Source organism: Larimichthys crocea, chromosome XX (genome assembly GCF_000972845.2).
Source record: "Larimichthys crocea isolate SSNF chromosome XX, L_crocea_2.0, whole genome shotgun sequence".
Classification (NCBI taxonomy): Eukaryota; Metazoa; Chordata; class Actinopteri; family Sciaenidae; genus Larimichthys; species Larimichthys crocea.
The window spans coordinates 15,007,463-15,019,436 of NC_040030.1; the positions used below are offsets into that span (position 1 = coordinate 15,007,463).

The 11,974-nt window shown below is 39.4% G+C and overlaps 2 protein-coding genes across 3 annotated transcripts in view; one reads left to right on the forward strand and one right to left on the reverse strand.

The window, feature by feature from the left end:
* Positions 1-1,678: 1,678 nt before the first annotated feature.
* LOC113744055 (olfactomedin-like) lies at positions 1,679-8,140 on the reverse strand. Its single transcript, XM_027272094.1, has 6 exons — positions 8,112-8,140; positions 5,961-6,078; positions 5,655-5,813; positions 3,491-3,703; positions 3,129-3,261; positions 1,679-2,698 (listed from the first exon to the last, which is right to left on the reverse strand). Exons 1-6 carry the CDS (start codon positions 8,123-8,125, stop codon positions 1,851-1,853), a joined length of 1,485 nt encoding a protein of 494 aa, XP_027127895.1. The 5' UTR covers positions 8,126-8,140; the 3' UTR covers positions 1,679-1,850.
* Positions 8,141-9,391: 1,251 nt separating this feature from the next.
* LOC113744056 (olfactomedin-4-like) overlaps positions 9,392-11,974 on the forward strand; it is a 4,290-nt gene continuing 1,707 nt past the window's right edge. Inside the window, exons 1-6 of one of the 2 annotated variants that reach the window (XM_027272095.1) lie at positions 9,392-9,552; positions 9,664-9,786; positions 9,900-10,118; positions 10,752-10,905; positions 11,291-11,518; positions 11,667-11,835. In XM_027272095.1, the coding sequence (XP_027127896.1) occupies positions 9,499-9,552; positions 9,664-9,786; positions 9,900-10,118; positions 10,752-10,905; positions 11,291-11,518; positions 11,667-11,835 (947 nt within the window). In that variant the 5' untranslated portion in view covers positions 9,392-9,498. The remainder of the gene's footprint in view (positions 9,553-9,663; positions 9,787-9,899; positions 10,119-10,751; positions 10,906-11,290; positions 11,519-11,666; positions 11,836-11,974) is intronic. The other variant, XM_027272096.1, reaches the window with a different exon arrangement.

An 11,974-nucleotide genomic window follows, 5' to 3' on the forward strand; every position in this document is an offset into this window, starting at 1 on the left:
ATGCATCATCGTGCGACATTTTCCAGAAAGCTTTTGAGAAATTACCTGTAATAAACATGGTAAATTCAACATAATCTACATTTGCATTCTACTAATCATTAGTACAAAAACATGTCGTGTATAAGTATTAAAACTTTGCTCTCATAGTTATTCTACAACACACTGCATGTATAACACAAACCACAGAATTAAACTTTGCATTTAAAGGCTGCAGTCTGTTTTTTTTGGTCAGTCTGTATTTTTGTGCATTTCAGTCCAAAGTGGTCAAACTGTTCCTGATTCAGGAACCATCTTCAGCACAGATGCTGTAAATGCATCTCTGCAAACCCACAAACTAAAAAAAGGTATTAGTCACATCACCTCTTCCACATTTGGATTTCCTTCCTATCATCCAGTCACATCATCGCAGTCACGTCAGGGTGAAATATGAACTCGATACAGAGGACAATGACTGTTTCCGATGCATGCTATTGCTATTATATATGATGAATATATAATATTTTGTATAACTGCACATGCACACTTATTTGTATAGAACCTTTCGTGCAAACATGCAGCTTCAAAGTGCTTCACAGAGCAAAATATACAACAATAAATAGAACTTTGCTAAAATAAATAAATGAATTAAATTTGGCCATACGAAAATAAAATATTATAATAAATAAAAGCTTATAAAATAAAATACCATATCCCATATTTTAAAAGGTTATATAAACGTATATTTTATATTTATTCATATATTTTACCATATCAACATGAACAAAAATCTATTTGGTTTTCAGATAAACAGTCATATTTACGTTTTAATTAGTTAAAAAAGATTATTTCATTATGTTTCATGTGTGTTATTCTATTCTTAATGAAATGACACATCACATGGACACACAGGCGTGTTTAAAGGTCAGAAGCTGCCGCTGCTGCAGTCGTATTCAGACAGTTATGTCTCAGCCTTGCAGCACACTCTGGTGGTAAAAATGATCATTGTTGTCTTTTGGTTCATCCGTTTTCATTTAATTATTATACTACTGAGTGATTGGACTGTAGCCTGGGAGCCAAATCAGATTTTATTGTGTAACTTACACAATAAAGTCTGATTTGGTTTGATATGTAATATTAAGTGTGAGAAGCACACATAAAGAACTAACCACTTTATCCATTCATTCATTTGGAGAATGTACTCTACACATCTACTCTGAGATATAATTATTGTATATTTACATGTAAATTTAATAAGTGCATATTTTACTTTGTGCAATGACAATAAAGTTGAATTTATTCTGATGTAAATAAAAAAACTGTAAATAGAAACAAAAAGTAAAGAAACATTAAAACTTAGCTTCACTTAAAAATAGCAAATACACTTTTCAAACATTGAAAAAATTTGAAATTTTTCTAATTAAGAGCATCACTGCTTTGATTGACAGGTGGGCACTGTCACAGGTAGCTTGTTTGAGCAACCAGGATTCTGTCCTCGGCCAAGCATCAATTAACCTTTCATACAATAAGACATCTTGGACTCATGTGCACTTTCTTCCCACTGACTGAACTGTAGATGAATAAAATCTCCACAGCAGTTCAGACTTTGCTTTTAGAAAAACGTGACATACACCTGGATTTATTGTGAAACTGGAGTGGGGGCAACATTAATTGAGAATACAGGAAAGTTCATTAACAGACATATTTTTGATTTAAGTATTTCTTTATTGTAACTTTGTTGATAAAGACATAGACAGAGAAAGAGAAATTCAGTAATTCTATAGCTCATAATCCAGATATTCAATTATTTGTTTAAACAGTTGATTGTTAGTTGCAGCCATACAGTCGAAGTCAACAATTAGCACAGCTTCAGATCAGAAGTTGGCCTTGTAGGCCAGCAGATATGCGTCGTTGTACATGTAGATCTGTTTGTTGACGGGGTTGTAGCTCAGACTGGCCACTCCTTTAGCTATTTTCTCCATCGGCAGTGCTAGTGAGTCGTCGTGTTTGCCTGTCGCTGTGTCGAAGGCGTAGAACACCTCCTCGCGGTATTCGTCCACGTAACGAGTGGCATACATCACGCCGCACACCATGAAGGCATTGCTCACCGCCTTCTTGAACAGCGTTGTCTCCCACGTCTGAGTGACGTTGAGCGTCTCGGTCTCGCTGTCCCAAAGTAGCCGGCTCACCACTATATTACCGTGGTTACCCACGGTGGCATAGATGGCCCACAGTCCTCTCTCATCTGCCTCCACATCCACATCGCTATTGGCACGGCAGTCGTAGTAACAATACGGGAACTTGTTGCTGAAACCCACGCCGGTGCCTGGAAGTGTCACCCTTTTAACAGCGTTGGTTTTCAGGTCATAGCGGCAGACGTCTGGACTCTTGTAGCAGTGATAATATAGCGCTTCACCATAGAGAACTGCACTTGGACCCTCAATGCTGTTGGCGTGAGTGTGGGATGGAGCGACGGTGAAGTCCTTGTGATTGGCAGAGGCCATGAAGTCTTCGTAGGTTTGGTATACACGCAGAGTGTTGCCCCAGATGTGGCTGTTGACCAAAGGCTGGACCCAGTAGCTGTTCTTCTGCCCGTCGCTGTCCATCTGGGCCTGTTGGCCCCATGACCCGGAGATGTAGCTCTTACCGTACGAACTGGTCTGAGTCATGACTGGATCGCTAATGCTGGTGATCAAGCCCTTGAGGCAGTGCCTGTCTTGGCCTGGAGACAGAGATAAGAAGGTTGCTTTAATCCTGAGTGTAATTTTAAAATAAATTAACTGTGTTTGTGGGGCGTCTGCGGTTGGGCGGGCTCATATTACAGCAGAAAGAGTTCAGTTAGAAGAAAAAAACATTTCAATTACAGAAGTTGTACATGTGTATTTGTTATGATCACATTAACTATGATGATAAAAACAGCCAAACATCAAGTAAGTGCAACAACACAAGACATAGCAGCCAGTTATCACATACACACACTTACAGGCCTTTATTACCAAGAGTGGACTATAGAATTACAGTAACCTAGTGGTGACTGGTCATTTTTAACGGTCTTTTCTTCACAATATTACTGCAGATGTGTCTTTTCTAAAGAAATTGCCCAGTGGGGACTTCCTTTTAATCGGATTAACACAACACACACTCACTCTTACCTCTGAAGTCTGTCGGGATCGACTTGCAGGACTCGGCGCTGTTCTTCAGGTAGCGAAGTTTCTCTTTCACAGTCTTCATGTTGAATGTGTCGGATCTCTCCATCCTGTCTACATCTGTACGCAGTTTACGCACCTAGCACACATTTGTATACAGATGATTTACATGTACATGGTGTCCCATCACATTTCTCTCTTCTCTTTATTTAATCTGTTCAAATTTCAGTTCCAGCCTCTCACCTTTCTAACAGTATTAACATTATGAATCACTTATTTCTGTTTTTTGAACCCAGGTTCACCATGAAGTCTGACTTCCTGTCACTCCTTTAGGAATAATTTAAATGTCCCTGCACGTTCGGCTGTACCTCTCTGGAGAGTTTCTGTGTTTGGGCGTTGTTTAGCTGGCTGTGGATGGCACCAACGTTTGTCTCCAGCTGACTGAGCTCTTCGACCAGCTCGCGCAGTGGCAAAGATGAGTACAGGCCCAGGTTGTTCAGGTACTGATGAGGCTCCAGCCGAGCTGTCAGGTTGTTAACCAGAGCCTGCATGTCAGGGAGACGCTGGCTGGACAAGTTCACCTGAAAGGACACACAGACAGATAACTGAACATGTTCAGTCTAAAACGTTATTTTCCTCACTGGACCTTCACAGTCTTGTCTTTGTGACATTTAAACCTTAATGCCCCACAATATTGTTAAGATTGTTATTTCTTCACATTCTGTTGAAAGTTTTAGTTCATTTTTTAAACTCCTATATCTCGTCAATTCTTACATAATGTATGTGGAAGCATTTCTGTGCCATCGGAGTTTAAACATGAATTTCTAATACTGAATTTTTTCAGCATCAAAATCTACGACAGAGTATTAGGGCCACATTTAAATAAAAAATAATAATTTTGGAATTAATTATGAGATTAAAGTCGTTATTAAATATGGCCCTAATACTCCGTCGTAACTATGTGATGCCGATGTGCCAAAAGATAAAGTATCTCCTTGTTTGTGAAACCTATGCTATAGTGGCCCTTTGTCACTATCCGCGCATGCTGGTGGTTTAAAGGGCTTGTATGCGTGCCAGTGTAGGTGCATGCAGGTGTAAATGCATAACATTGCATTCCCCAGCATGTGCCCCTGCGCTGATTTACCCACCTACCTATATAGATTCAAACAATGGCCTAAATAGATACTGCCACCTACTGGTACAAATGTGTACAACACTCATGAACACAGAAAATGACCAATCTGGCTCCTACATGCTAAAGTACAATTCCACGAAATGCTCCACGGCCCTCATTTTAACAACTGTCCTCCTCTAAAACAGGATAGAATATTTATGACTTTATTCTCGTAATTAATTCTCGCCATATTGAATAACGACTTCAATCTCATAATTCATTAATTGTAAAAATCAGACAGAAAAAAACCTCAAAATATTCAATTTTTCTTTAAATTCAACATCTCAAAAAATAAATAATAATAAATTCAGAATCTCAACATTTAGTGTCAAAAAATTCAACGTCAACAAATTCAGTGTAAAAAGAACCAGACTTAACAGGCAGAAGAAATCAATCCCTGCTTCAATTCATCCAACGTCCAGCCAATCAAGTTACGCTCCATTGGTCACGTGACTCCAACCGGCAGTAGGACAGACCAGCCTGACTCTGGCCCCCGTTGCCCCAATACATTAAATAGCTGTCAGCATATGTGTGTAAGTTTTTTATTTTGAAGGGACTCTTATTTTGAAAGACTTTTGTCATGTGTGTGTGTGTGTGTGTCTGTGGGCCAGGTGGAAATTGGACCTTTAGAGCGATGGAAAGAAACTGTTACCTCTGCTTTCCTTCAGAAATTTACCACACAGACATCAGCGTGGTATCAATCTAACTCTCTGCAAGAAAGTGAATAAGCATTATTTACTATTGTCTGTGTCACATGACCAGTGGAGCGTAACTTGATTGACTGGACACTGACGATGAATTGAGACAGGGATGGATTGCTTCTCCTTGGTTACCCGGATGTTGAGTCTGGTTCTTTTACACTGAATTTTTTTACATGTCGAATATTGAAAAACTGAATATTTTGGGGGTTTTTTTGCACTGAATTTAACATTGAAAAAAAAAAGTGCTAAAAAAAGATAAAAAAGATGGTTTTTAAAATTCAAAGTCTGATTTTGATGCTGAAAAAAATTCAGTTTTAGAAATTCATATTCAAACTCCGATGGCACAGAAATACTTTTTACGTTTTAAGGTCATGCCCTGAGGTGAATTTAGGTAAAGTCTGTTATTTAATATACATATTGATTATTCCTGACAGCCAGAAGTTTTTAAGTCTTTTCTTAATATGTTACTATTATATAAAGTTGGTGCCTCTTTGAATGCCATTAAATAACTTTGTATTCTTGCTACAACAATCACCAACACCCATCTACACAAATTAATATTTCTAACCTGTGTTTAAAGTTCACCATAGATCACTTTGTCCATATCATGCATCAAGTCAGAGGTCACCACTGTGAAATGCTGCTGTAGTTTCTCACCTGTTCCTGCAGAGAGTTCAGAGATACTTCACAGGACTGGACCTTCTGCAGCACAGCCTCGTACTTCACAGCCGGGAACGACCACAGGTTTGGATCCACCGCGCACTCACACGAGTCCCCCTTCTTCTCGCCTGTAACCCGCCGAGTCTGACCATCAGCCTGCAGTCACATATGTAAAACACTGATGTTGTATACGGACAGGATAGTAAAAGAACAACAAGAAGAGAACAAAGCCTCTGATGTCGTTACATTTTGTATCTTCTTTCATCCTTAAACTCTAAAAGTAGGACATGAAGTGTAACTCACTGACGGCAGCAGCAGTAGGAGCAGCAGCAGCATGTTTAGAGCTGGAGAGATGAACCGTGGACCGACGAGGACAGAAGCTGTTTGTACTGAAATCACCAGCCCTCCTCTTCTCTTTTCACTTCAAATCAATCACAACACGTTTTGCTGACTCGTTTCTCGTCACTGATGAAACTCAAAATGTCAAAACTTTCACAACATCCCATATTTTTCCCCAATGTTCCCACAGCGGTTACTATTTCCCCTTTTTTCAGTAACCTCTCCGGTGTTTCTTCCTGTTTTGAAAAGTGTTTTGTAAGACCCGACATATGTACGGTACGTGTCGAAAACATTCCTGAACATGAAAGCTGGGCTTGCAATTCCTTTTTTTAAAATTCTGTTATCTCATGAAGTTTTTTCTCATATCTTGAGATAACAGAATAATTAACTCAAACTTGACTGTAACTGTTCTCATCATCCGTACATAAATTATAATGCAGTAACGGATTTTCTAATATAAACAGATTATTGATTATTTATCCGTCATCTCTGAATGTGTCATAGATGACAGAACAACCAGATTAAAAGTTTTTAAAAAATCCTGCAAAATTTGTGTTTGTATTAAATAAATCAAATAATCCAGAAACAAATATTTAAAATCAGATTCCAGTCTGAACAAGAGTTAGTGTTGGATTTGATTTAGTCCCCACAAACAAGAACGCTTGCAGCAACTTTTTGCAAAGTTTCTGTCAGACCTGAGCTCTGACAGTAAACACCACAAAAACAAAGACCTTTCAAAAGCGATCCAGACATCAGGTTAACACACAGCTTCTCACCGGACACCGCTAAAATTACAACATACAAGAAACTACACGTGAGAAAAGGAAAGGAAGTTTCAACATGACTTTGAAAGATCTGAGAGACTGAACAGCAAAACTTTCAACACAATTTGAAGAAATGTTAAAAATCTGACAGTGACATTTTGGGACAAAAACTAAATAAAAATAAAAAAAGGGACTAAGCCAACATTGAATCTTTGCACACAGAGTTCTGTAAGAACATCCTGCAGATCCAGAGAAAGAGACCCAAGAAGTGTCTACACCCCAGCATGTCCAGGACTGCCTCAGAACCAGTACACACCTCCAGACCAAACTAAATTATAAAGAATCAAAAAGAAAAATCAGATATTGGAGAGAAACGACCAAAACACAGGGTAAATGACGACCTTATTATTAGGTTCAGGAAGGAGAGTTCATACTAGCAGATTACCTGACGACAATGAGAAATCGTAAATTAAGAAAACTTTATGGAAAAATTATTTCCAAATAAAACCAGAACCAACCAGTGGAAACTCAGATTAAAATAGAAAGTATTGTTTGCTTGTTGTTTATTTTGTGATGATTATCTTTATTTGTTCTTTTAATTATTTCTCTCTTATACTCCCACAAAAAACATGTTTTAACTCTGCTCATCTTCTCATTTTAATTTATGAAATGATTTTAGAGTCACTGATGTGACTTTGCAAATGTGCAAAGCTGTCATCAAAACAAAAAAGGTGAATACATCAAAGAATCTAAAACATTTAGTCTTTGTTTTTTTTAAATCACATAATTCCATGTGTGTTATTTCATAGTTCTAATGTCTTTAAAGTCATAAAAACATCTGTATTTTTATATGCATACAACCTCATGCTCATTTACATTACTGGTGCTTGCTCACCGTTTATACATTTTTCATACCATGTTTACCAAATTTATAAACAAACAAACGACATGGCAGCAGTAGCTGGTCAACAAAAACTGTAAAATATAATTCAAATAAATCACAAAAATGTTTTGCTGCTTTTCAGATTTGCCTGAATTATAATTAAGCAGCTTCATATCTAATTTATAATTATCCATACATTTGTATGTAATTTAATAAAGCATAAAAATACTGTAGAAAAAGTTTCCCGTACAAAACTGAGAAATTACTTTTGGCTTTGTTGGCAAAATACTTAAACCGTTTAGTTGTTAATTTACAGAGAATGTCTATAATAACATTGTATGATTTTTTTTACATGTTTGTTCTTACACGTGAGCATTGTTGGTGGAACTTGTGGGATTTTGTACATTCAGTGCTGAGAGACCACTTTCTGTTCCTACATGGTGCTTCCACATCATGTATCGTTCTCACCTTCGCTTCCACATTTAGATTCCCTTCACAGCATCCGGTCACAGGATCGAGAGACCTGAAAAACAGTGACTTGTACACAGCACTGGTTATGATTAGAGACACCACTTCCCATCCACTTTATTTTAAGCACTGATGGAGATTGATGCACCCACTGTAGAGCCTATTTACCAAGACAAACCTATCAACACACAGTCTGTCCACCGTGTACAATGAGGCACCCATAACAGTCGTGCAAGACGATCATCGCTGGTCCCAATCTTCTGCCCTGAGCTTGACGAAATAAAAGGCTGAAAGACAGACGCCGAGCTGGGCTGACTGCTGCTGGACCAGTCAGTGATATCAGCTGCTGCTGGTGACCTGGTTGATGTTTTTTCAAAATGACTAAAAACACTAGTTCACACAAGGTCAGTGTAATCCGACAGTCACTGTTGGCAATGTAGTTGAAGGTGGAACACCGAACCCACGATGCAGACCACAGACAGGAGCTGCTTGGACGATTAAAAGCTGGAGAACAGGAGGCTGATGAGTTGCTGCAACAGGTACAGCAACAACCAAGAGTCGGGGAGGGTGAACCGGAGTTAAATACTGCAGGAGCTTGATGAGATGATGAGATGCAGGTGAGGATCAATGGGGGAGTGGTCAGGGAAATATAGGTCGGCCAATCCCAGCCTGCACAGACAGGTGTGTGGTCGCATAGTCCCCCCCCAAAAAAAGACCTTTCCTAACCACTTTTCCTTGACCTCGATGGAAAACGACACAAGGTCAAGCAAAGATGTGAAGATGTGACTAGACTACGTCATGATGCAACGGCGAATGTTATTGACGTGATCTGTGGTAAAACTACAAAGTCCAGAAGATGGACTACAAAACGCTCATCCAGATACTCCCCACGCTCTGACCTCGATGTTTCATGCAGGAAATATAAACGTGGAAAATGTGACGTCATCATCAACGTCAGAATCGTGTCCACCTGTCACAGAGTCAGATGAAGAGTTTGTTACGCTGGTATGGTCGCTCACCCTCGTGTCCACTCATATAGAAACATACAAAGACAAAGATAGATGATTAATCAACAACGGTAACGTCATGATGATCTGCAGGTTGTTTGTAATTAAGTTCATGTCACGTTATCTGTTCTTGAGTGACTTCTGAGATTCATTTCAAAATTTCAAAACGTCAAAAGACCTAACCTAACTTTAAAAACTCCCTGTGCTGCTGCAACCTCGACCGCAAAGAGGAAGTGATGATATCATGAAGGGAACGTGACGCAAACTGACACACATGCACGTTTCCAAACAGTAGGAGTGTTCACAGGTTGGAAGCTGCTGCAGTCATATTCACACTGTGTTCAGGGACTGTTCCATTTAGCTCTGCTCTCTGATCCACCATGAAGCTGAACGTGATCGTTACTCTGTGTGCTCTGTTCAGCCTCACACGACAGGTAAGAAAACACTGGGGATATACTGATTATTAAACCACTTTTATTACACATTTACATATGATTATTAGTATTTCATTTTGAACATACCTTGTTTGATATTCTTGACTTCAGGCACCTCCACGTGATGAGTGTGTGTGTGAGTTGATTAATTCACAGAAGGCATTCCCTCATGACAAACTCAGCACAGTGGAGGACAATGCAACAAAATGCACCGACAACATCACCCCACAGAAGGTAACTCGTCGTGTTATTTACTGAACCGGAACGTAAAAACCTTGGCAGCTGTAAAACTGAATAAAAACAGATGTTAAAGGAGTCCTGAGTGACTCTCCAGACTCTCTCTGCAGACTCTGGAGCTGGAGAGTCTGCTGCTGGGTCTGGAGCGTCGTCTGCCCCAGCTGCAGGAAAATGTGTCGATGTTGGAGATGGAGGATGACGGAGATCTCTATGCAGTCCTCAGCCTGCAGGTGGTGGAGAACGAACTGATGGAGATCAAGCAGCTCATCGACAGGCTCAACGGCTCCACCCTGGGACACCAGCGGCTGACTACTGACACCAATAAACAGGTAAATTCAAAACAACATGACCTACTGCACGGCAAAATTTGCAGCCTTGCTAAGATTTCTGGCTTTCAAAGAAATATTTATCCTGTCCTCTGTTATTGGAGCACTTCACCTATTCCACTTTCACTGAGACTAGAAGAAGAACAGCAGTACAATAAAACCACAAATACATTTAACAACTTATGAGTTCCCGTTTTTGTGAAGAGATTTAACCACTATGTGTGATGTGAAAGTTTTGGCGTATTTCAGCTCATTGTTTTTGTTTTTTTATGGCACATAATTCAGTCTCAGCACATCTTTGCAGCAGGGAATGAGGAAACCTATACAGAATAAAGTAGCATTTTAAATGACTAATTTCACAGTAAAATACCATGATAATTTATGGTGAAGTCCCTTATTTGATACAGCATAAATATGGTAAAAACTTGTATTTATGTGGTAAAATATGAAATAAAACCCCGACCTTTACCACAAAATGAACACAGCTAACACTTTTTACCATGATATTAGAAAAAGTTCTACTGTATTTATTACAGTAAAGTTCTGGGAACAACGGCTGAATAATATTAATTCTTAATTAAAATGTATATTACATACAGTACCATTTCACTAAATATTGGGATACTTCTCTGCCAGCTGGAGGATCTGAGAGCAGAGATGATGGAGTTGGAGGCGTACGACACCATGCAGGTGGTGCTGAGACAACAAGACAACCGCCGCCTGAGGAGAGACCTGGAGCAATGTAAGAATGGACTTCACCCCACTACCCAACCCACTCGGCCTCCACATGGTATGTCCCAGTATTTTTTTATTCTACTTTGATTTAACATTCACTGGAAACCAGCAGATAAAATTATTCTAGTTATCTAGCAGTTTTCTTTTTTGTACAGTTTACTTCCGATAACTTTTGCAAATTGGCATCATCAACCAACACAAACTGATTGCTGATCTTATTTGTTATCATAATGAGTTGCTTGATGTTTTACCTGAGCAAAATCAAATGTGACCTGGACCTTAACCTCCAGAAAAGTTATACCCAACAATAGAGGCTATACTGGCTCTCTGTTGTTGTTGTTGTTGTGTTAACAAAAGGTTACACTTCAAATGACCACAGTTACTTAGTTTCCCTACAATTTCTTTCTCTCTAATTTATCTCTTTACAAATTTACTACAAGGGAACTGCCCGCACGGTGAATTCATGAACATTACCGGGCCGAAGGTGTACACAGCAGGAGAGTACCCTGGGTCGTACAAGTATGGAGCCTGGGGTCGAGATCCCAAACCAGAGGCAGGAAAGGAGAACTGGTATTGGCGGGTAATGTTGACCTCGGGCAACAAGTTCTCCAACTACGTCCGACTCTACTCCAGCCTGAGCTCTCTCATTGTTGGGGTGAGCACGCCAGGTAAAGTGTAAAGTGTTGTGCATATATACTTTATGCTCTGTTGTCGAACTTGTTGCTCTAATTTTTGGCAACAGAATGATGTACATGGGACTAAACCAATGTTTACATTTGTGCCTCTACTTCTTGCTTCCTCTTGTTCTTCTTTCAGGTAATGTCATGATCCACTCCTCTAACCCGACCACCAACACCATCCAGGGTCCAAATGTTGTGCTCTATGGAGGGGCCCTGTACTACAACTGTTACAACAAGGATGCTGTCTGTCGATTTAACCTCACCTCCAAAACTGTTACCACTTTACAACTACCCAAAGACACCAGGTTCGCTGCACAAAAGTCATGAAATCTTCACTTTTGAATGTGAATGTTGAAAACTAAGATAAATGGTTTTCCGAATCTTTATAGGATATCTCCAAATAAAATATCACCCCTGTGCTCTGTTTTTCCAGGTTCAATTCAA